General features: G+C 37.9%; 1 protein-coding gene across 3 annotated transcripts in view; it reads left to right on the forward strand.

The window, feature by feature from the left end:
• CASK (calcium/calmodulin dependent serine protein kinase) overlaps window positions 1–22,659 on the forward strand; it is a gene marked incomplete at its 5' end in the record, with an annotated part of 219,985 nt that overhangs the window by 183,129 nt on the left and 14,197 nt on the right. Inside the window, 7 exons of one of the 3 annotated variants that reach the window (XM_084262855.1) lie at window positions 62–140; window positions 5,889–5,974; window positions 7,047–7,115; window positions 12,752–12,820; window positions 14,226–14,261; window positions 16,874–17,070; window positions 19,142–19,257. In XM_084262855.1, the coding sequence (XP_084118981.1) occupies window positions 62–140; window positions 5,889–5,974; window positions 7,047–7,115; window positions 12,752–12,820; window positions 14,226–14,261; window positions 16,874–17,070; window positions 19,142–19,257 (652 nt within the window). The remainder of the gene's footprint in view (window positions 1–61; window positions 141–5,888; window positions 5,975–7,046; window positions 7,116–12,751; window positions 12,821–14,225; window positions 14,262–16,873; window positions 17,071–19,141; window positions 19,258–22,659) is intronic. The other 2 variants (XM_084262856.1, XM_084262854.1) reach the window with 2 other exon arrangements.

Below are 22,659 nucleotides of genomic sequence, written 5' to 3' on the forward strand. Positions count from 1 at the left end.
CCACTCCAGAACCACACTGTTTAATGTTGTGTTTTAAGAGTATAAACATTTCTCTTTGTAGGGAATTACTTTAAAAATGAATGAGCTGAACCATTGCATTGTGGCAAGAATTATGCATGGAGGAATGATTCACCGGCAAGGTAATCATGTGTCATAAATAGTTTTGTCTTCAAACACAGTTACTTAGATCATTTTTTACCAAGCATGTAACAGTACATGCTTCAGATTTTGATTGCTACTATTCCATGGTAGTGTGCCCCTGTATCTGGAAGGAGTCCTGTTAATAACTGCCTTTGTTCCTTTCCAGTTGCAGATGTCTTCAAGAATTTTGAAATGGAGACCTGCTATGTTTCATTTAGGCCTTGAACAGGATAATGGGAGTATAGCTCAGTAAGAGTTTGAAATGCCAATAATTTCTGGAACTTGTATGTACTTAATCATTTGTTTAAGAGAAAAAAAATCCTTAGACTAGTTCCAGTAATTTTCCTTCAAAATTAATTAATTCAAAATGAATTAGTTTTGTTCAGCAAAAAAAAAAAAAAATTCTCCATGTATTTCCATACAATTGTTGAGAATCTTTTTTTGATGTTGAGACTCATAAAACCAATTTGTGAAATACAAATATTTCTTTTTCCTAGAACTTGCATTTTTATTTTCAGTTTTCACTGCTGTAGAAACCCTGCAGACACACATCTCTTCTCATCACCAGTCTACACCTTTTTACAGTGGTGCTTTCCCTGATACATTTACTTGGTCTCGTTGATGTGATCAAACCTGTCAAGAAGCAGGAAAGATAAACCTTTTCATACAAGCAAAGATGCAATCCATATAGACTTCTGAAATGAAATTTATTTGGCTTCTGAGAGTGAATTTTAGAAGGAGATTCCTCTAAGATTCACAGGAAGGTTTTCATCCAACTGTACTTAAGTAGTGGTGATCCTCTGGTGACTGTCTTCCATAAAAGTGGTAATAAACCTTTCAAAACCTGTTAAAACTGGGTTTAAAATCCACCTATGCCCATTAGAACTCTGTTCTTGTCTTTTTTTAATTATACAGTGTCTCTTATTTCTAAAAATTTGGGAAATTTAACCTGTTCTATATGGGCTACTTCAAACTAAGGTGGCCTTCCTGCACATAGGTTGCTTGAAATTAGTCAGTTTGTAATGAACACGTTACAGTGCTCCTATAATGTTACCATCTTTTTTTAATGTCTCTAATGTTGCAGTTGCTCTAGCTGTCTCTGAGCTTCACTGCTTCATTCAGCATACCTATACTTAGAATATTTTCACAAATAGGACAATGCAAATATAACATGACAGTGATCTCAAGCGCAACAAGTCTTTCAGTCCTATTGACAGGGTCTGTGGCTTTCATTTGGTTGGGTTTTTTTATGTTGTTGATTCTTCTGTTTCCTCTTGTGTGGAAACCTGCCAGGCTGTAACAGCAACGATTGATCTAGATCTACTGGGAAGGTTACAGAAACTGTATCAGTTCAGATCAAGCAATATTGAGTGCAAACTGCACAATTCTCAGTCACAAAATAGTGACTGTTGTAAAGTCTGCCTCCTCTCTCTGTGCCAGCTGCATCTAGTCCTGCTAGTTACAGTTGTCCTTATTCAGAAGGTGAGGAAGCTGAAGGAGGAAGGTAGGCTTGTAAAGATGCTATCTACTCGCATCTTCCAGAGGCTTCACCTCAAGGAAAACAAAACATCAGTTTTAGTCATTAAAAATTGTCTTCTTTTTTCTTTGTTTGCTTTTTTAGGATAAGTAAATAAATTGTGCCTTAGATCTCAGGTTTTTAATTATTTCTTGCCTTTCACCTTTCTGTCTGTGCTTTAATTTAGCTCAGTTGTCTGTTCACTTTCTACCTATGCCTTTTGTTTAGGCTACTCATGCTGTAAATATTATTTCCAGGGGATCTGTGCTGGAGTTTTCAGCAGCTCTCACTATCCTAACCCGTAGGGTTTTTTGCTGATGACTGATTTTGAGGCAACCATGTTGAAATGTGAATTGATTCTTCAGGTGTGTTTAAGAAGAGATCCCAATATCACATTAAAAAAAACATCCTAAGGAGAGAGAGGACTTACTGGCTGCTCACTTAACCTCACTGGAAGAACAGCAGCTGTACATTGTCTGGTGACATTCTCGAAGTGACTTAATGAAAAATACACTGATTTCTTTTTGTAAACATTGATATCCCTGATAAGGTTTCATAGAATCATAGGGGTTTGAAGGGACCTCAAGAGATCATCGGGTCCAACCCCCCTGCCAAAACAGCTCCCAAGCTTATATTGCACAGACAGGCATCCAGACGGGTCTTGAATATCTCCAGAGAAGGAGACTCCACACCCCCCTGGGCAGCCTGTCCCAGGGCTCTGTCACCCTCACTGTGAAAAAGTTCTTCCGCATGTTGGTGCGGAACTTCCTGTGCTCCAACTTGAGGCCATTGCCCCTTGTCCTGTCCCCACAGACCACTGAAAAGGGGCTGGCCAATTCCCCCTGCATCCCATACTTAAGACATTTATAAACATTAATTAGGTCCCCCCTTAGTCTTCTTTTCTCCAGGCTGAACAGCCCCAGCTCACTCAGCCTTTCCTCATAGGGGAGATGCTCCAGGCCCTTAATCATCTTTGTAGTCCTTCTCTGGACTCTCTCCAGGAGATTCCTGTCTTTTTTATAGCAGGGAGCCCAGAACTGGACACAATACTCCAGGTGGGGCCTGACCAGGGCAGAATAGAGGGGGAGGATCACCTCCTTTGACCTGCTGGCCACAGTCCTCCTGATGCACCCCAGGATCCCATTGGCTCTCTTAGCCACTGAGGCACACTGCTGGCTCATGGCCAACCTGTCATCAACCAGGACCCCCAGGTCCTTCTTCACAAACTCTTCTCCAGCAGGTCATTCCCCAGCCTGTACTGACACAAGCGGTTATTCCTTCCCAGGTGCAAAACTCCACACTTGCTTTTGTTGAACCTCATTAGGTTTCTCCCTGCCCATCTCTCCAGCCTGTCCAGGTCTCTCTGGATGGCAGCGCAGTGTTCCTGCGTGTCAGCCACTCCTCCCAGCTTTGTGTCATCGGCACTTGCTGAGGGTGGATGCTCTTCCCTCATCAAGGTCGTCAATGAAGACATTAAACAGGACTGGACCCAACACCGAGCCCTGGGGAACACTGCTAGTCACAGGTCTCCAGTCAGATTCTGCTCCACTCATCACCACCCTCTGGGCTCGGTCCGATGGCCAGTTCTCAACCCACCTCACTGTCCACTCATCTATCCCATGCTCTATCAGCTTTGCTATCAGGGTGTCATGGGAGACAGTATCAAAAGCCTTGCTGAAGTCAAGGTAGATGACATCCACTGCTCTCCCTCCATCTACCCAGCTGGTGATGAGGTCAGAGAGGGCTATGAGATTGGTCGAGCATGATCTCTCCTTGGTGAATCCATGCTGACTACTCCTCATGACCTTCTTCTCTTCCAACTGCTTGGAGATGGCATCCAGAACAAGCTGTTCCATCACCTTTCCAGGGACAGAAGTGAGGCTGACTAGCCTATAGTTGCTAGGATCCTCCTTCTTGCCCTTTTTAAAGACCAGAGTGAAGACAGTTTATTCTGTTCTAATAAAATGTATGCAATAACTTGGTGAAAATATTACTAAACATTCACAACCTTTTACTATCCAAGTTCAAGGATTTTTTTTTGCTACCAAACACTTTACCAAATAGAGACTTCCAAGAATTTTTCTGCCTTTTTCCTAATAGGTAGGATTTCTTTTGGTTCTGTGCAGATCATGAGCACATGCTTCCTAAAAGTGTCTTTGCTTTGGATTGCAAAGACAAAGAAGGAAATCATTCACTGCAGAAATACATCCATTCTCTGTGATTACAGATGTGTTATACATCAATTCATCATGAATAGCTTACATTCCAAATAAAAACTACACTGACAATAGAAAAGGAACAAAAAGGAACAAAAATTAGATGCTTAAGTATAGGTGTCATGGGAGGTACCAGTGGTACAGAGGACTTACTGTTTCAGAGATGCCAAGAGCAATCTTTTAGAACCATTATATTTATAAAGAGTATAAAGTTTCTGGAACTAATAAAAAACTCCCCTCAGACTGAAAATGTCTTTCTGTGGTTTATCAATGTGCACACCCCCCAAAACAAAATGACCAACTATTGCTGAATGTCTGTGCTTTATTCCCAACTTTTATGTATACTCCTGTGTTCCAGACATGAACAAGACAATATTCACTTCGGTCAGATTAACAGAAATGGGAAATGCTCCAGAAGAGGGAATTTTATTTAAGTGCACCATTGAAATTATTTGATACAGGGTTATTAATGAGTCTGGTCCTCTTTCTAATATTTAATTCCGTCATATTTATATTTTAAATAAATAACACCAAAGAATGTTTATACTATTCCAGGGCATATGCTTTTTGTGATTCAGTATTATTGCTTCATAACGATTACACTCACTTAAAACATTTTGGCACAATGCAATCAACACAGAGCTTCATATTTGTAGTATGTTTTTTTTCTCAGATTGGGTATTGAGTGCCTTCCTAAGAATGTCTGCCAAAACTGACCTTTCAAAGTATTCCACCAGAGATTTGATCATTAATATTCCATCTGTAGACTAGATTAATTTTAAATTCAAATGCAGGACTGTTGCATACACATTCTGTAAACTTGTAATTGTGATAGATTTTCCACTGAGGATGGGAAGAAGAGTTGTGATCAGTCCTTTTTTTATTATTTCAGTATCAGCAGGTCAGCTCCTGTAGAACTATGTGAAGCATTTGATGTGGCTGAAAGACTTAACTCATGAAAGTACTGAAAGTTTTTGTAAACTTTGAGCTCTCTCCTGTAGCATTGGCAAGGGAACTTCTGTTATACAGAAGAGATCCCAAAGGAAATCACAGCAGCAGAGCTTTTCAGGATTATTCTTTGTTCCAGCTCAGCTTGTGTTTAGCCAGGCACACAATTTGATTTTTCATACCTTTGTCCAGCTGAAAGTTTTGTTTGCGTGGTATTCCCTGAGGAAATTGACTGGTTTGGGTCAGGAAAAGGATTTTAAGGTTTTTTTCAGGATTCTGGTTGACTGGGTTATTTTCAGGTAATTTTCCACAGGGATGTTTTAGATTAGGAAATGTTTGCCAGTTGCTACTTTTCCAAGTAAGATTAATTATATACTAGGTATAGTAATTGTATTAGGCACAGTATTTAGAAAAGGATACTTGTAGAAACTATTTAACTCGTAGAGCAGAAAGAAATAATATGTGAAGTAAATGGTCTTAGTGTCCTAGAGCCACGTTATAGCCTGCCATTCCTGTCTCAGCCTCAGGTCCATTTATGACTTCACTAAGCCAAGTAGATATTTCTTTTATCCTTTGACATTGTAGATATTCATGCCAATCATCTACATTCAAGTTGAAGTCAAATTTGCACACAGAAAATGAATACTGTAGCTATGGCAAATCAGATTCAGAGAAATTAAAAAATAGAGCAGTCTGACAGGTAAAATTGAGACTGTGACCAGAAGACAAACTGCATGAAGTAGTCATCTGATAAAATGTCAACCACTAGTTGCAGGTGACTTTCTTTTCAGTGTGGAGGTTTTTATGATGTCCTTGTAAGTGACTGACATTTTCCCCATGTACTTTTTGAGGGTGCCTGGGCATCTCACACTGCTGTATTGACTGCACTCGGAAAGACGGATTCGTAATCTTTGGTACCTAATGAGTAGCTACCAAAGTCCTTCTCTGATACTAGACAAAAACTTGTTTCACATTTATGCCTTTCTATGAATACTTGTGCTGTCTTACAATTATCTCAATTTGTAAAAGCGCATTTGAGGTGATAGTGGCTTTTGTTAACTCTACAGGTACGCTACATGTAGGGGATGAAATCCGAGAAATAAATGGAATCAGTGTGGCAAATCAAACTGTAGAACAACTACAAAAAATGCTTGTAAGTGCCTGAAATCTTTCTTATGTTCTTTATAAAAGTGCCTGTCTTATTTTGACAAAACGTCTATGCGGTTGCATCGTGACATCCCCTTTTCTTCTATCACTGGTAGCCTGCGCGTTCTACATGCACAGTCTTCCTGCGTTCAGCTATTAAAGCCTCCTACAAGCTCTCCCCTGTTTTTCAGTAGTGCCTTTTTGCCATAACTCCTCTTGTTACGACCAGAAATACATAGGCAATCTTCAATGTCTCGGTGAGTCCGGGCAAATAGCATATATTTGGCCAGCCAAAAAGCAAGAGGGGGAGAAAAACTATCCTCACATGAAATCTTAGCATTCTGCCCAGATCAAGTCCTGCAGTTCACAGAATCACAGAATCATCAGGGTTGTAAAGAGACCTCCAGAGATCATCTACTGCAACCCCCTGCCAAGCAGGTTCACCTAGAGCATGTCAGCCATGTGATGGCATTTATATCGATATATTGAAACAGTCATTTAAGAAAATATGGATGAGCAAATACATTGCTATGCTCTGCTGCCTTTGTGCAGCTACTACTTGTTAGCAATATTCTTATGAACTGGTGGACCCCGTGTTCTGTTCTAATGAAAGACTCTTTCTTACATTTCTACCAGTAGTACAGTAACATGCAGCTTTGCAGAAACTGTGACTATGCTTCTGTGTATTTTAAACAGAACATGTATGATGACAGGGAAGAAAGTGTCACTTGAGTAGGAAAGACACTGCATCACAATATAGCTACAGCAAGAAGATTGATATGGAAGAAACCTACATGTCTCTTAATCTCTCACCTAGCTATAGTTCCTAGGCATTCTAAAACTGGTCAGGTGAACAAACTAACAATGTATGTTTGTCTTTTAGATTAATGAGACACAATTTAAATCTTTGTTTATAAGTAAAATGAGAAATTAGCCATAGCATTTTAGCTTTTCTGAATATTTACTTTAGGAAAATACACTACTGTTCTCCAACTGTGATGCTTTCCTTTCAAGCAGTAGTGATTTGGAGATTTATCTTCATTGTCTTGCCTTTTAAAGAAGTGCTTCTCTTTTTGCAGAGGGAAATGCGTGGAAGTATCACCTTTAAGATTGTGCCAAGTTATCGCACGCAGTCTTCATCCTGTGAGGTAATGAATTTAGTGAATCATCCTATTTCTTCCTCAGTCCTGTAACTAACTGCCTGCTGATGGCTGAATGTTACTGCTTTCTGGGAAATTGTTTCTGCCTGTCCTGTTAGATCACGCACACCAATTTTACAACAAAGATAACGGAACATGAGTAGGTCCTACCTACCTACTCAGCCCTGCCTTCATATTCATCTCATCAGCACCTTAACTAACTCTTTACAGCCTATTTAAAAAAAAAACCAAAAATAGGAAAGGGGATCCTCAACTCGTGGATTTAGGAAGCCCTTTAAAAAAACATAAATTCAGTCTCCAGGAAGTCTGTTGAAGCTCCTAAGCAGAGGAGCAATCATCCTTTTCTTAGGCATTAAACATTATTTTACTGCTTTGGGCTGTTAAGGGTTAATTGAAGAATCTGTTTCTGTATAACCCTGTTGGAGGTAAATTTGTGATGGTTGTCTGTAACAGTTACATGTGGCTTAATATTATGTTTCCATGAAAAAAATCGTATTTGTCATTAGAGAAGTAAAGCAGATTTGGTGTTAGTTCTTGTTGAACTAGAAACTTGTTACTATTGGTTTTGCACAGGAACGTTTAATTCCCTTCTGCTTGCAAAGTTATGTTCCAGATTGCAACTGAAGCGAATTAAATTCTAGAAGAGGGCTACTTGAGAGATACCATTCCAGTTTCAGCATACAGATGGCATATGCACCACGTAGATGATGCCAGTCTTTCTGTGCCACATGCTTAACTGCGCAAACAGTTCCCAAATTAGAATTGCAAGAGTGAAATCATAATCCCTGTTGAAGTCAAGCACCTTATCTTAATTAGAGCTGTGATTTCACCCTAATTGTTTGTGTCTCAGCAGATGCTAGAACACACAGAAGCTGCTATTGTGATTGTCAGAACAATCTATTTGAAAGAAAAAAATTATTACTGCTTTTTGGTTGCCTTCTATACTTTTAATAGAAGTCAGTAAGAACAAAAAGGTTATAGAGGTGTAGAAGGTTTGAAAGATTTTCACCTACGAGACTGGTTTTCTTAAAAGGTATAAATATGAAAGGGAAAATTCTTCACTAAAGGCAAAAGCTTTAAAAAAAATTGTGTGCTGACAAATTTGTACATTGAATTCGGTGCTGTAAATAGCAGTAATAATAAAAGATCTCTCACTTCCCAGTATTAAACAGCTGAAACTGGTGAACTGATATACCTGCTAGGAGGAGGGTTATTTGGAGAACACAGTTCAACATGCAGCTTTACATTAATACCTTTAAGTGTCATTTCAGTAGTAGCAGTTCATCTCTTTTCCTTAGCTTTGTGTCCTTAGGTTCTTAGTGTCTGTTTATTTCACAGAAGAGGGGAAAATGGACTCTTTCCTTCCTTTGGAAATAAACAGCAAAACTAGAAATGTGTGACCAAAGACAGAGGAGGGAAAAATAAGCATGTCTAATTATCACACTCGGTGGCATTTAGCATTTATTTAATCTGAGGCGCCCGAGTCTATTCCACCTGCTCAGGCACATCTATGGCTTTGGCTGGTTTTTCAGCTGTTACGAGTGTACACAAAAAGGCAATGTTTTTAAATCACCCCATTATAGGTTCACTGCTCCTTTGGTACAGAGAGAATTTGTTTTGCAGAACCTTTCAGGATTATGGTTCATTTAAGGTATTTTTGGGCAGCGTTTCAGATGTTTTTATAAATTCATGTTTGCTTCCCCCACCATCAGTCACAGCCGGGCTGCTCGCATAGTGTGGTTTTACCAGAAGAAGAGCATATAAAACAGAATCAATAATTGTTTAAGGGTGCTACCATGATCACGTCATTCAATTGCAAAATATTTCGTTAGTTTTGAATAAGAAAAACAGAATATTAGTAGAATCAGAGGTGAGCTGCCTTTTATATACAGTCTGTCTATAAGCCTTTGTATACAAAGGTGTGGGGAGTTTTCTTGAAGGGAACCAATTTTTCAAAGAGCTGAGATTTGCATCTCACTGGCCATATTTTTCTCCTTTTCTGGGTGTTTAAGAGAAGCATTGTGGTGGCATTTTCTAAATATTACACCACTTTTGCACGTTTAAGGAAGTCTCATCCCTATAGTATGTAATGCTACTTCAGTGTCACTAGGCGGTTTCCAAAATCTCAACAGAATAATTTCAAATTTTTTAGGGATTTGTGGCTTTTACTGCAGTCAGGCCTTCCATTCAGTTACCAGGCCTTCTGTTTCATGGAGTAGTCTTTGCGTGAAGATGCGATATTTATTAATTCCCTTGTGTAAAAATTTGATCACTGGATTTACTGTTTAGTCATTGGTGTTGTAAATCACCTGAGTCATTCAGATATCGAAACAACACCATGGCCAGGGTGTTTTTACAGGGTCAGATACCCGGGAAATTATAGACTTATATAGATATGAACTTAAGTAATTATTGCAACACATTCTTCTTATGGCTTAAGCTAGTACTTTATCCAACTGAGTAAGCATTTTGCTTTAGCTGCACTTTCATTCTTACCTCATACTGACAAAACATCGAGTAAATTTTTACAGTGTCAGACATGTGAGAATGGTGAGGGAAGTACTTGCTTTTTTTAATTTTTTTTTTCTTTTGTATTTTAAACGCTTCTTGTAAACCTTCTATGTTTCAGACCCTTTGTGAAACACTTAAGTTGATTCACTAAGAAGAAAAGCCTTTTGCATATCTGAGATTTTACAATTTGGTAGTAAGCATAATGGATTTTTTCCTTTAGACTTGAAATGTTTCCATTAGGTCTCAGACTGCAAGTATGACTTTATAAAAAGTCTTAAACCTTTTGTATATTGCTATTAAAAATACTTCCAAAAAGGTTCCTTAAGCACAACTGTATTTGCAGCATATTTTTTTTCCTTCTTTAGTGGGGGCAGATGGAGTGTCTGGCAACAGTGTCATTAATCTGCCTGGTTTTGTTGTCAGGCTAATTTGATCTAATTTGTCTCATTTGATCAGGCCACATCTAGTAGACATAATTGACTCCTGCAATAGGATTGCAACTCAAATGCATTGGCCTATCATTCAGAATCCACACCTAAGAACAAAGAATCAACAGGAAACTAGTTTTGCTGTTACTTGGAAATAATTGTTATTGCTTCCTCTAAGGCTTCAGCTGTGGCGCTTGATCTGAAGAATAAGGATCCAAGACCCCTGGTCTTTTTTATTTGGCAAGGGGCTAGACAAGATTGGGAAGTCTGGATAGTCACTTTATACTGAAATATGATGCTAACACTTCCACATTACTCAGAATCATTGGATCCTCCAAGTGGTTTTATGCTCTTACCCGCAGAAGAACCAGAGATTTTCATGATTTACTGGGGGAGCAAACTCACAACCAAAGCTGAAGTTTTCCAGGCATGTTCTAAGCAATCCTAGCATTCTACAAAGATCTCTCTACTCATTCATTAGATTGTGCCTGATACTTTTTGAAAGAAAGACCGGGTCCCTAGGAAATTAAGAATCAAAATGCCTTTGAAATTGTGGATTAACTGTCTAATTATTTAAAAATGGTACATATGCCTCTTGACTAGCTTGATAGATTAATTTCTTACAGTTAGTACTGAAATCACCAATAGCACCAAAAATGTGTATTTTCCTCTGTATGTTATGGCAAACATTTGCTTTGAGAAATACTCTGTCTTCTGTTGAGAAATACAAATCAAAACATTCTCAAACCACGAAAATTTCCTTCAAAGGCAGAAGCCTTCACAAGAGTCCCAAAATAGTGGCATTCTCCAAGTTACACTAAACTTGTTTTTCTCCAAATGACTTGGGTGCTTCCATCACTTTCCAAAGCTTTGTGCTAAACCATCACTGACTAAGCAGATCACAACAAATTCATAACAAATTTGGTTTAGGAAAAGAAGGTAATTAATTTAGTTTTTCACCTCTTCTTGAGAGGGAGAAATTGGCAGAGACAGAATTGCAGAACATGCAGAAAATCTCTTTTTAAAAGAAGTCCCTGCTTTTTGGAGAAAAGTATCTCCTAGCTGCCATTGACAAAGGTGATACTAGTAACCCCCTATTAAAAAAAGAAAGCAAAAAGGGTTCCTTTAGGCTTCTTGTATTTCTTTTTCTTTCAGTAATGAATGCCTTATTCGGTTTCATTTGAACATTTTAAGCCTGTTATGCTGGAGTGATTTGGTAAAGATAATCTGGGCTGGTTTCCTCCAGATTTACATATTGCAAATAACTGTGGGAGCCAAATGAGCATTTTATTCTTACACATGTAGCAGAAGTATACAGACCTACAGACTTTGAACCACAGTGGTTTTACAACCATAATATTGTCAGATCTGTCCTCAACTGTGTTAAAATCAAAGCAAGGATGTAGATAGCTATATATGGAACTCTCTGTGAAAACGTATGCAGAGCTGTAAATGACTTGAACCTATCCAGAGCTGTAAATGAGTTGGTTGCATATCAAGCATACAGGCACCAAGAATGGTGAAATATTGCCTGTTATTTTACTTTTCTTGATGCTTTTAAATAGCTATGAGTGCTATTGCATAATTAGTATGTCAAGGAATATTAGTAGAAGACCCTTACATATGTTGTTGCATGAACTGTTTGGCTCCAATTTGTGGTTTAAATTTGTTCACAAGGGGCAGCTGTACTGATAAAATTTAACAGGGATAACTTTGAAAACTCTTTTAGTCCTTTTTTTCTGCTATGCTCAATGTTACGTAAAATCACCAGATAATCCTAAATTGACCTTTTGACTTGGAATATTACATTCCAAAATTCATTTGGGAGTAAAGGAGTTTTGGTTTTGTTTAGTTCTGTTTGTTGATTTTTTTTAATTATCTCATCTTATGGAATTCAGTACTATACAACCAAAATGGCATGTGAGAAAGAGTCTGTACAAGTGATTTCATTGCCACTGCAAGACCCAGTCAGAAATTCCTGTTATCCTGTTTCTGTAGATTTTCCTGGAATTCACCCTGTCTTGTCACTGAAGTGTAGGACTACACTGACAGTCTGAGTCAAGAGGGGTGCCTTTTATAAAGTGGCATATTTTGGCAAAGTTCAGTGTATATAAGCTTATAAAAATACTGGATTTAAAAAAAAAGACCCTCGGCACTGTATAACTATGCAGCTCCTTTCTCATGCATTAGCTTCTCTGTCTTAGAGACACAACACAGATGCATCTTCCTGAGTAGAAAATAATCCACACTGACCTCCACCACATAGCTTAAAAAAAGATTTAGAAGCATCTTTTAAGTGGAGTATGTGCTTCATTTGTTAAAAGTATTACTCAGCATATAACTTTCAGGTGATTAGATTCAGCAACGACTCCACCGGGACTAACGGCCTTTAGCATTGTCAGCCACATGAGATCTCAGAGGTCCCAGGTACTCAGTGGTTAAAAACCTGCTTTATTGCAAAGGCAATATAAAACTAGTTATTGCTTAGGATACATCAATATGTCAAACCCGAATCTCAAACTCTGGAAGAACTTTTCAGATTTATGGAGTTTGCAGCGTGGAAACTTTGGCAGACGAAGCAGCTAAGCAAATGGTTATAAGGCTGTGGATGTAACTGTTCTTTTAAATATATCTGTGTTCCTGTGATAGTGTTGTGTTGTTAATGAACCTTGTGTCTTATTTCAGAGAGATTCCCCCTCTACATCCAGACAGTCCCCAGCTAATGGTCATAGCAGCACTAACAATTCTGTTTCGGTAAGATTTCCAGTTCCACACAGAGAAACTGTGAAAGTTTTGTTGGTGCTCATCTGCCATTACTGTTATAATTATCGTGTGGTCAGTGGAAAATTCTGTCCTGCTGGTAGAACCAAGGTTATTACATACGTAACTCCCCACTTTCTTTTTTTTTGTTTGTTTTTTAAGGGTTTTTTTCCAACATACTTTTCTCATTAAAAGCCATGTAGTTAATTAAATGTTAATAACTGTAACGTGACACTTAAGTCATCTTTAAATCACAGTTAGCAGTTTCCTCAAAACTCAGCGAAGGTTGAAAGTGGAAGTTTTCTTTCCACCCTGAATTTTGGAAGCAGTGTTTGAAGAAAGAGTAACTGTGCAGTTGGTATTTCGAGACATTTTAGACTCTTTTTTTTTAAGTTTTGTGTTTTGAGAGACCTCTGGAACGTGTACTGGTTTCCGCTATCTGAGTTAACGAATTGGTGTGCCCTCTGCTGTTGTGGTACGTGCACATACTTTGTGAATTATGAGCCTTGCCTGGATATGAAAAGCAAAAGAAAGTGGCTTTAAACTGCACTACAAACCAAGCTATTACCATCACATCTTTAACACAAAGTACTTCTGCTTTGTATGTGTTCAGGTACAAAGGTGCTGTCTATCTCCTGGTTTTCTAAAGTATTTTAATGTTAAAATTTGTGTTGTTTACCATTTGTCATCGTTTGGACCAAGGTAGTAACTGTGCACGCGAGTTCTTTCCGTGAGAGTGCTGTCAGTATCTTGAGTTCATGGGACTAGCTAAAAAAAAAAAAGATCATTATTAACTATTCCTTTACCTATTAAAATATTACAACTTAGAAATTACTTGCCACAATTGTGTGGATGAAAATTTTAAGACATTTTTATGAATTAAATTGAATTTGTATCATGATTAGCAGTTATCTTATTCCTCAGCACAATTAAACGCATTACACAGTTTTAATAATAAATTTGTGTTGTTTAAATTTAAATAAATTATAAAATAAAAATAACGTGTTAAGAGTTTAATAATAACATTTTTAATGTTTGTGATTGCCAACCTTCTCTTTTAAAAAGAAGACTAAGTATTAAGTGGAAAAGGCATTCACATAAAAAGCCTCTTTCACTTGACAGTGCTTTTGTGTTGAAGATGCTGAATTATTTATTAAAAGGCACATTCTCTATCTGCTTAAACTTTTTACCTGCTTTCTTCAGCTTGCTGCTAAACAGCCTGGGTTTGATTTTTCTTTAAGGAAAAAAAAAACCTTTTTCTAAACATGGGTCAATGCTTTATACTTTTGTCTGACTTACCATTTTACTGTAATGTAGTATGAATCACTAACAAATGGTGTTGTATAGCCTTAAAAAGTAAAATGAAAATTTCTTCTCCTGGGTTGACTTTATTCTGCAGGACTTGCCATCGACAACACAACCAAAAGGACGACAGGTGAATAGATATCCTCCATGGGAATTTTTGTAAACGTAGCTGCTAGTGAACATCCCTGCTTATCTTTTCCCCCCTCATGTTCTGTATGTGCTGGACTAAAATATTTAAGCTTGGATAATTTGTTCCATTTTTTCTTTTTAACTCATTTGTTTGTGGCTAATTCAAATCAGCATTTTTTTTTTCCATGTGTCCATATGTGTGAGAATTACATAGACATTGTAAATTTAACTGGAGATGTTGTTTTAGTTCAGAATGTGTTAATAGACTTAACTGTTGTGCAGTGAAGGTTTGGGTTTTTGTCTTAGAGGAAAGATGAAGTTTAGAAATAGAGACTAGTAGGGCAAGTGTCTAATACTCAAAAACATTGTACTGACAAAGATTCTAAAGCTTGAGTTGGTCTAACTAATGATTAGCATGAACAACTCTTCAAAGAGAAACATTAAGGACCAGTTCTATTAAGGATTTATAAATCTCAAGACAACCTCTTCAATTTTCAGTCCTAAGGCCCAGATTCAGGAACCTCCCTTAATCCCTTAACTTTGTTATCTTGACCTAATGGTAGTACATGTCATCAAGGACCAAAGAAACATCTGTCCCCAGGGAATTCCAATAAAGCCCTGTAATTCCCTTCACAATTTTAAGAATTACTGGTTTTATGGCAGCCTCCAAAACAGCACATACCATGAATTGAATTGTGATTCATCTTCTCTAACAGTTGTATTTATATATAGTCATTTCAGAATCTGCCTCTGAATCTTTAACCGTGGATTCAACCTCTTTCTCCACCAAGGGCTTGAGTAACAACTTTTGCAATTCCATTGAACAGAGCCAGTGAACTCCATGATCTGTCTTCTTTCAGAATCTTTTTATACCACTATCTGGTTAAGTTGCCTGGAATATCTCTTACATGAACACATTGCTCTCACTTCATTTCCCATTTTTAAAGCTTACAGCTGTCTGATTCTTTCAAATGGTTATTGTCTTCTGAAGTTTCCAGCTGTCTAAATGGAGTCCTGGAAAGGCTCCATGACAGGACCTTCCAAGCTGTTATGTTAGGTTTTCATTTGCCTCTCATAAGGTGTTTTTCCCATGAGAAGAGACTTTGTTCAAGACAATATGAGAATAATGGTGTTCCTTGTACTCGTGCCATTATTAGTTACCTGTCTTTGTTCAAGAGTCTTCGCCCATTGAGACAGCATATTTTTCTAGTAGCTTGTCAGTAGGGCTTGGATCATAGTTACGTTGCTCTCTGTAAGAAAGTCTGAATGTTCCATGAACAGCCAATATGTGTTAGATAATAGCAGAACTTGGGCAAGAAATGTTCTAGATGATAACAAAACTGGTCCCATTTCTAGACCTATATTGGATATGGTTATTGGGAAATAAGGGATTGGTTCACTTCAGAGGAAGCCAGTTACTAAATAAAGGTCATTGGTTTCAAAATATCCTACTTTTCAGGTTCTTAAAAGAAGTTAGGTTGCTTGTAAAAACTCATGCGCTCAGTGTACAGCAGCACAAGGGTCAAATTAAGTAAATTAAAAGTTGAGCTCTATATTGGTAGTCTTATACAATACTCTCACTGTAAATATTAAAATGTATGAGGGACAAGACAGCAGTGATTAGCCATTTTAAGCTATTTTGTTCATATGTTTGGTTGCAGATTGCTTTACCATAGAAATAAACATTTTTAAATGCTATGAATAGTGCTAACACTGCTTTTTAAATCTAGTCCGTTTTGAGTAAGATAGTCAGTAGTACTTTATACATGACTGTCTGAGATGCTATAGAGTGACATTTCAAGTTCATAAGATGTAGAAATTACCCATACTGGACATTTCATTCCAATTTTAAGATACTTGGATGCATCAATGCTGTGATTAGGAACCAAAATGGAGCTCAGCTTCATTTCTATTTTCTAGGGTTGAGATCTCACTAAGCCACAAAGCAGGATTGGTATATTATTTTAAATGGTGAAGGCAGAACCTGATTTTTTTCTGTTAATGTTCCTTTGAGAATAATTTACTCAAATCTTTAGTCTTTAATGGACTTTCACTGAAAAACCCATGCAGATAATTCCCAGATTCCTCCCAAGTAACTATATGTGATAGGTGACTTCTTATTTACCCAAAAAAAGCTACAAAAATTCCAGTCTAACTGTAAAAGATCAGTAATGTCACTTAAGTCATTTACACTGCCTATAAAATGTCCTGTCATGCAGAGTTTTAGGACATCTTGTGGGGTTTCAGTTGGGAAGTGCAGTACAGTTCAAGGTGTAAGGTGCTGTCTTTTAGTCTCTAATGATTTGTGATCGTTAATACTGACTTGAGGGACTTTTATTTTATTATTATTACATGTGTTAATTTTTGCTGTTAGGGTTTTACAGCATGTAGAAGACCTGAGCTTTCCAAATAACATCATATGTCTCCATTGTTTGCTGGGGGGGGTTGTGTTTCTTTTTCAACTATCGCGTACGCTTTTGCCATTCTGTTTCTTCCTTTGCTTGCTGCAAACAGTACGTGTAGCCACATGCACAGTTCATATGTTCACCTGTTACTCGTAATACTCTGCCAGTAATAATATTGCAGTGTCTTTTGTAAACTCTTTTTTTATAGATATATGTAAGAGCACAATTTGAATATGATCCAGCAAAGGATGACCTCATTCCTTGCAAAGAAGCCGGCATCAGATTCCGAGTCGGTGATATTATCCAAATCATTAGCAAAGATGATCACAACTGGTGGCAGGGTAAACTTGAGAATTCCAAAAATGGTACTGCAGGTCTTATTCCTTCTCCTGAACTTCAAGAATGGTATGACTTACGTTTTCTATAAAAATTAATTTAGCTTTGCTTTAATTTCTGTCTTGTATGTTTTTGAATGTTGTCTAGGTAGGGGTTTTTTGGTTGGGGTTTTTTTTTTTTTTGGTGGTGGTGGTGGTTGGTTTGTTTTGTTGGGTTTGTTTGTTTTTTAAAAAAGTATCTATCGCCTCACTTGTGTAGCATTGTTTTTTTCTCATATATGCATAGCAATAAGGGTTGCATGTGATATCATATGTGTAGCCACATTAGAAAAATAAATGCCTATCTTAGTAAATATCACAGAATCACAGAACATTAAGAGTTGGAAGGGACGTTCAAAGGTCATCTAGTCCAACCCCCCTGCCAGAGCAGGGTCACCTAGACTAAATCACACAGGAACACATCCAGACGGGTTTTGAATGTCTCCAGAGGAGGAGACTCCACAGCCTCTCTGGGCAGTCTGGGCCAGTGCTCTGTCACCCTCACTGTGAAAAAGTTACTCCTTATATTCACATGGAGCTTTCTATGCTCCAGCTTGCTCCAATTGCCCCTTGTGCTATCGCTGGCCATCACTGAGAAGAGCCTGGCTCTGTCCTCCTGACTCTCGCCCTTTACATACTTATAAACATTAATATGGTCACCCCTCAGTCTCCTCCAAGCTAAAGAGGCCCAGCTCCCCCAGCTTTTCCTTGTAAGGAAGGTGTTCCACTCCCTTAATCATCTTGGTGGCCCTGTGCTGGACTCTTTCAAGGAGTTCTGTGTCCTTCTCGAACTGAGGAGCCCAGAACTGGACACAATATTCCAGGTGCAGTCTCACCAGGGCAGAGTAGAGGGGGAGAAGGGCCTCTCTTGACCTACTAACCACACCTCTTCTAATACACCCCAGGATGTCATCAGCCTTGTTAGCCAGGAGGGCACATTGCTGGCTCGTGGTCATCCTGCTGCCCACCAGGACCCCCACGTCCCTCTCACCTAATACGCTGCTCTCCAACAGGCCAGTCCCCAACCTATACTGGTACCTGGGGTTGTTCTTCCCTAGATGCAAGACCCTACACTTGCTCTTGTTAAATCTCATTAAACTTCTCCCCACCCAGCTCTCCAGCCTGTCTAAGGCTTGCTGGAAGGCAGCACAGCCCTCTGGTGTGTCAGCCACCCGTCCCAGTTCTGTGTCATCAGCAAACTTGCTGGCTGTACACTCTGTTCCCTCATCCAGGTCAGTGAATATATTGAATAGTGCAGGTCCCAGTGCCAGCCCCTGAGGGACTCCACTAGATACAGACCTCCAGCTACACTCTGTCCTACTGATCAAAACTCACTGGCTTCTTCCTTTCAACCAGCTCTCAATCCAGCTCACCTACCTTCCAGACCATATTGTTTATGCTTTCTGATATTGCTTTGGGAAATGATGTTTGAAGGCTACATATAAACTTTTTATGAAAGACTCAAATTAACTTCTCTTTTAAGTTCTAACCACTATTTTCTTTAGTACTGCTTACATGGAAGCGCTGCAGGAATAAAATATTAGCCAGACATCAAGCACAAAAAGAGCCAGACATCAAGTCTCTCTCATTGAGAGACTTCAGTGGTTTTCCTTTCCTTTTTTATGTGAAAGCAAATGGAAACATTTTAAGCACAAACTCTGGCAAGTGAGTCCTGGGCCATGAATGTTATGGCCATAACTCAAGAGAGTTTTTCAATGTGGATAATCTAGCCCAAAATCTTTCATACAATTTTTGCCTCATGAAAGAATTAACGTGCAGTAAAGGGTTTTACAGCACCTCTACCACCTAAAGGGAAAGAGGCAGACAGATTTTATCCCTTCTCAAGAGCTCCCTTGTAAGCCTTGATGTAAGGGAGATGCTGACAACATTGCAACAGACAGGCCTGAAAACAGTTACACCAGACAGCACAATATAACAGTCTCTGAAGTAATTTAGATGGTAGTGGTCGTTTCAGAGGTTTTGAGACGTTTTACTGTAGTCTTGTACTATTAAAAAGTCCTAATTTTCTAATTCATTCTGTATGGTTTTTTAAAACTACACTGATTCCAACAACTTTTTTTTTTCTCTCCTCCATATGCCAGGCGAGTTGCTTGCATCGCCATGGAGAAGACCAAACAGGAGCAACAGGCCAGCTGTACTTGGTTTGGAAAGAAAAAAAAGCAGTACAAAGACAAATATTTGGCAAAGCACAATGCAGGTATGGAAAAAAGAAAAAAAAAAAGCAAGTATCTTTAACAGGTTACATTTTTTACAATCTACACCTTGCCATTTGTTGTTGAGCTGGCACTGTTACATAAATCTTAAGAAAATACAAAATTCTCATTTTGCCAACATTACTCTGCTGCTTCTTTGGGATTCAAACAGACAGCTTAATCAGGGAGAGGCCAGCTGCAACAAAAGAAATGCATTGTCATATGTTCAAATATAGTGTTACATTGGTTTGGGTTTTGTATTTAAAGGAGCACTAGAAATACTGTACTCTATAGAAGGCTTTTCAGTAGCATCCTTGTTACTATGTGTTTATAGTTATAGATCACATATGTGAAAACATCATTAAAAGGCATTTTTCTTGAAGCATTAAAGCTGGAAGTCGACTAAGAGCCCCTGTGTAGTCAGTGAGTTGTTTCTGGTTACCAAATAGTACAAACTATGGAAGTTTATCCTCTTTGCACTGATTTCTGCCTGAACCCAAAGTTTTGGGTTTCCATTTAGATTGTTGAAAAGTTGAATTGTTTTAGAAAATTATGAAAGTAGAAGCCTGTAGAGTAAGAGATTCTTGCTGAGCAAAATTCATTAGTTTTAGCAGTAAAGGAAGAACACTTCATTCATGAGCAGAATTTTGTTCTTCTTTTAATACAGAATACTCAATGTGTTGAAACAGTTTCTGTTGCTTTTGCATCGATATCACATACTGTGATGATAAATACGTTGTGGTCTCTTGTGGGACTTGCAGAGATGTTTATTAGAATTAAAAGATACACTTGTCCAAATAATGTAAGGGAAATATTTGATATATTGCATTAATTTCTGGGGATTTTTCAGTGGCATTCTTAAACACACCAGTTAAACAGTATAAATCTGTATCTTCACATTTCTCCCCACCTGTGTAATCTGTGTGTACTAATAAATATATCAGTACTACAGAATTTATATTTACTTTAGTCATTTGAAAATAGAAAATAAAATCCAAGAAATTCAAAGAACAGTAATTGTCATTTATATTCCCTAATTCACCATTATATTTAAGGTGTTTGCAGTTTAATATAAAACCACTCGTTACCCTGAAAACCCTGACAAGTAGAGGTTGAAAACTTTAGCTTGTTTCCTTCCTTGTGCTAGTTTGACATTCTGGTTGGTTGGACGTTCCCACTTTGCTGCGGTAGCACTAAACCATATTTTACTAAATACGACCTCAACAAAAACTGGTGAGAATTAACTGGGATTTTATGACCTAAAGTCTTTGACAGTTCTGGTTTCAAAGTATTATCAAGTGCTCCCAGCATACATTCCCACAGCACTGCTACTCCCTTCAGTCGTGGCAGTTTGCGTGGCCGTGCTGTTAACAGCATTAACTGAAGAACAACCCAACAAAAGAAGCATTGACTCTTTAGGGCAGATACATAAGGAGCAAAAGTAGCTCCAAGACTTTGTATCAATTAAATCCCTGAAAAGAAGGGACTTCCCTATCTTGACATAGGTGGGGACATTTGGGGGAAGGTTGACAGTCCCCCAGTTTGCTTGCCTTAGTGCTTTCCACCATGAGCACAGTTAGGCACTTCACATCAGAGCACAGCGTTTGCCAAATTAGAAACCTGAATGTTTAGAATTGTTATAATGACCACAAAAGAAACTGTGCTTTTCAGAATAGCATCTGACACTTCCCCCTGAAGTTGATGAAAATGCTGGTTGGAATCAAGATTTCCCTTAGAAATGTTTATTGACCTTACTGTCCTTGTGGTCTTGAGGGTGATGCCAGTAATATTCCAGGGTGTAACGCCAAACGTAGGATATGAATAGGTTCACTGACATGCTGTGTACTCACATGAGTAAGTTTCACTCAGGTGGTACCTTCTCTGAGCTTCTCTCTCACATCTGATATCGTTAGTCAGAAATATGATGACAGTGGCTTTTGCATCTGCCTCAGAATAAAAACTAGGTATTTTCTTCTGTCAGATCCAAAATAAGTATAATTAATTTGGAACTGAGAAGTCTAAGCCAGGTGTCAAAATGTTGCTTTTACAATAAAGTAGAATTTGTTTCTCTTAAATCGTAGTATAAAATTAAATAATTTTTTTAACGGTATCTAATCTACTTGGACTTCTTTTCTCTTGGGGCTGAGGCTGAGAAAAGATCTAGTTAAATACTTCACACTCAGCTAAGATTTGTGTGGTGAGCTAATGATTTGAGAGCTGAGAGCTTGGTGTGATATATTGGGATATTACTGGAACTAGAAATGAAATTATTCTGCAAATCAGACATAGCTTATGAAGTAAAGAGGAGAGTTTTTAAGTTACTTTCTATAATTAAAAGCAAATATTTTCTCCTTTACAGGAAAAATATCATCTCGGTTTTCTTTCCTCTGTACTTGATATTAGGGTGTTACGATCTTCAAGAGACAAGTTCACGATCATGCATCTTAACATTGTAAAGTCAGTTTTAAACCAAAGCCCACAGAGAAATTTAAGTATTTTTCATTAGTAGGTTCGCTGACATTTTTATAAATGCTCCAGAGAAATACTGCAGTGATATCCAGATATATTTTTTTATTTCTTGTACTGAGATGTTATTGCAGGACTTCATAAATGAACACTCTTTAGAACATACTGGAACTATGCTTCATATTGTGCATAACATAGAAAATTGCCAAGCTTTTAAAAAAATATGTTTATCATTTCTTAATGTGATTTATTTGCCTTGTGTTTAGACTATTGCATGGTAAAGTTTATTTTGTGCATATACTTTTTATTTTACTAATATATTACGAGCCATATCTCAATGACCCCTGTACATTTTTCATGCTGTCTTACTCCCAATGGCCTCTGTGCATGTAAGTAACCTGTCAAGTGACAATGCCTCTTTATTTGCTTCTTACTGTTTCCTTTCAAGAACTCCTTTTCTTTATTAGCTAGTAACACAGAAGCATTAAAGTTCAGTCTTTAAATGTGCCCCGTATTCCTCCTATCTTGTGTATGTTAAAGAACTGATCATTTTTCTTTTGCATTTGAAAACCCTACAATCATTAGTTAGCTCCATGTAGACTGAGACACATCTTCTCCATGCTGCTAGCTTGTGATGAAAGCATTAGTATGTGTCATTTCTATCCTTTGCTCCTGTTGTTTGTATCTAACATAATGTGGTTTTGTTAAAGATGATAAAGGATTTCTTTTTTTTATTTATTTTTATTTTTAATTAGAAATGATACTTGCAGGCCTAGATGGCTAGAATGGTAATACTGTTTAACATGATATAGGTCTTTTAGCATTTTCTAACATGAAATGAATTATTGATTAGTTCAAATAGTGTGAAGTTGCAAAAAGGACAAGTAGGAAGATCTCCATGTTTGTAGGTTTGCAGAATGGAAGAAAGATATGACTAAATT

The sequence above is a fragment of the Gallinula chloropus genome (genome assembly GCF_964237585.1).
Source record: "Gallinula chloropus genome assembly, chromosome: 1".
NCBI classification, from domain to species: Eukaryota; Metazoa; Chordata; class Aves; order Gruiformes; family Rallidae; genus Gallinula; species Gallinula chloropus.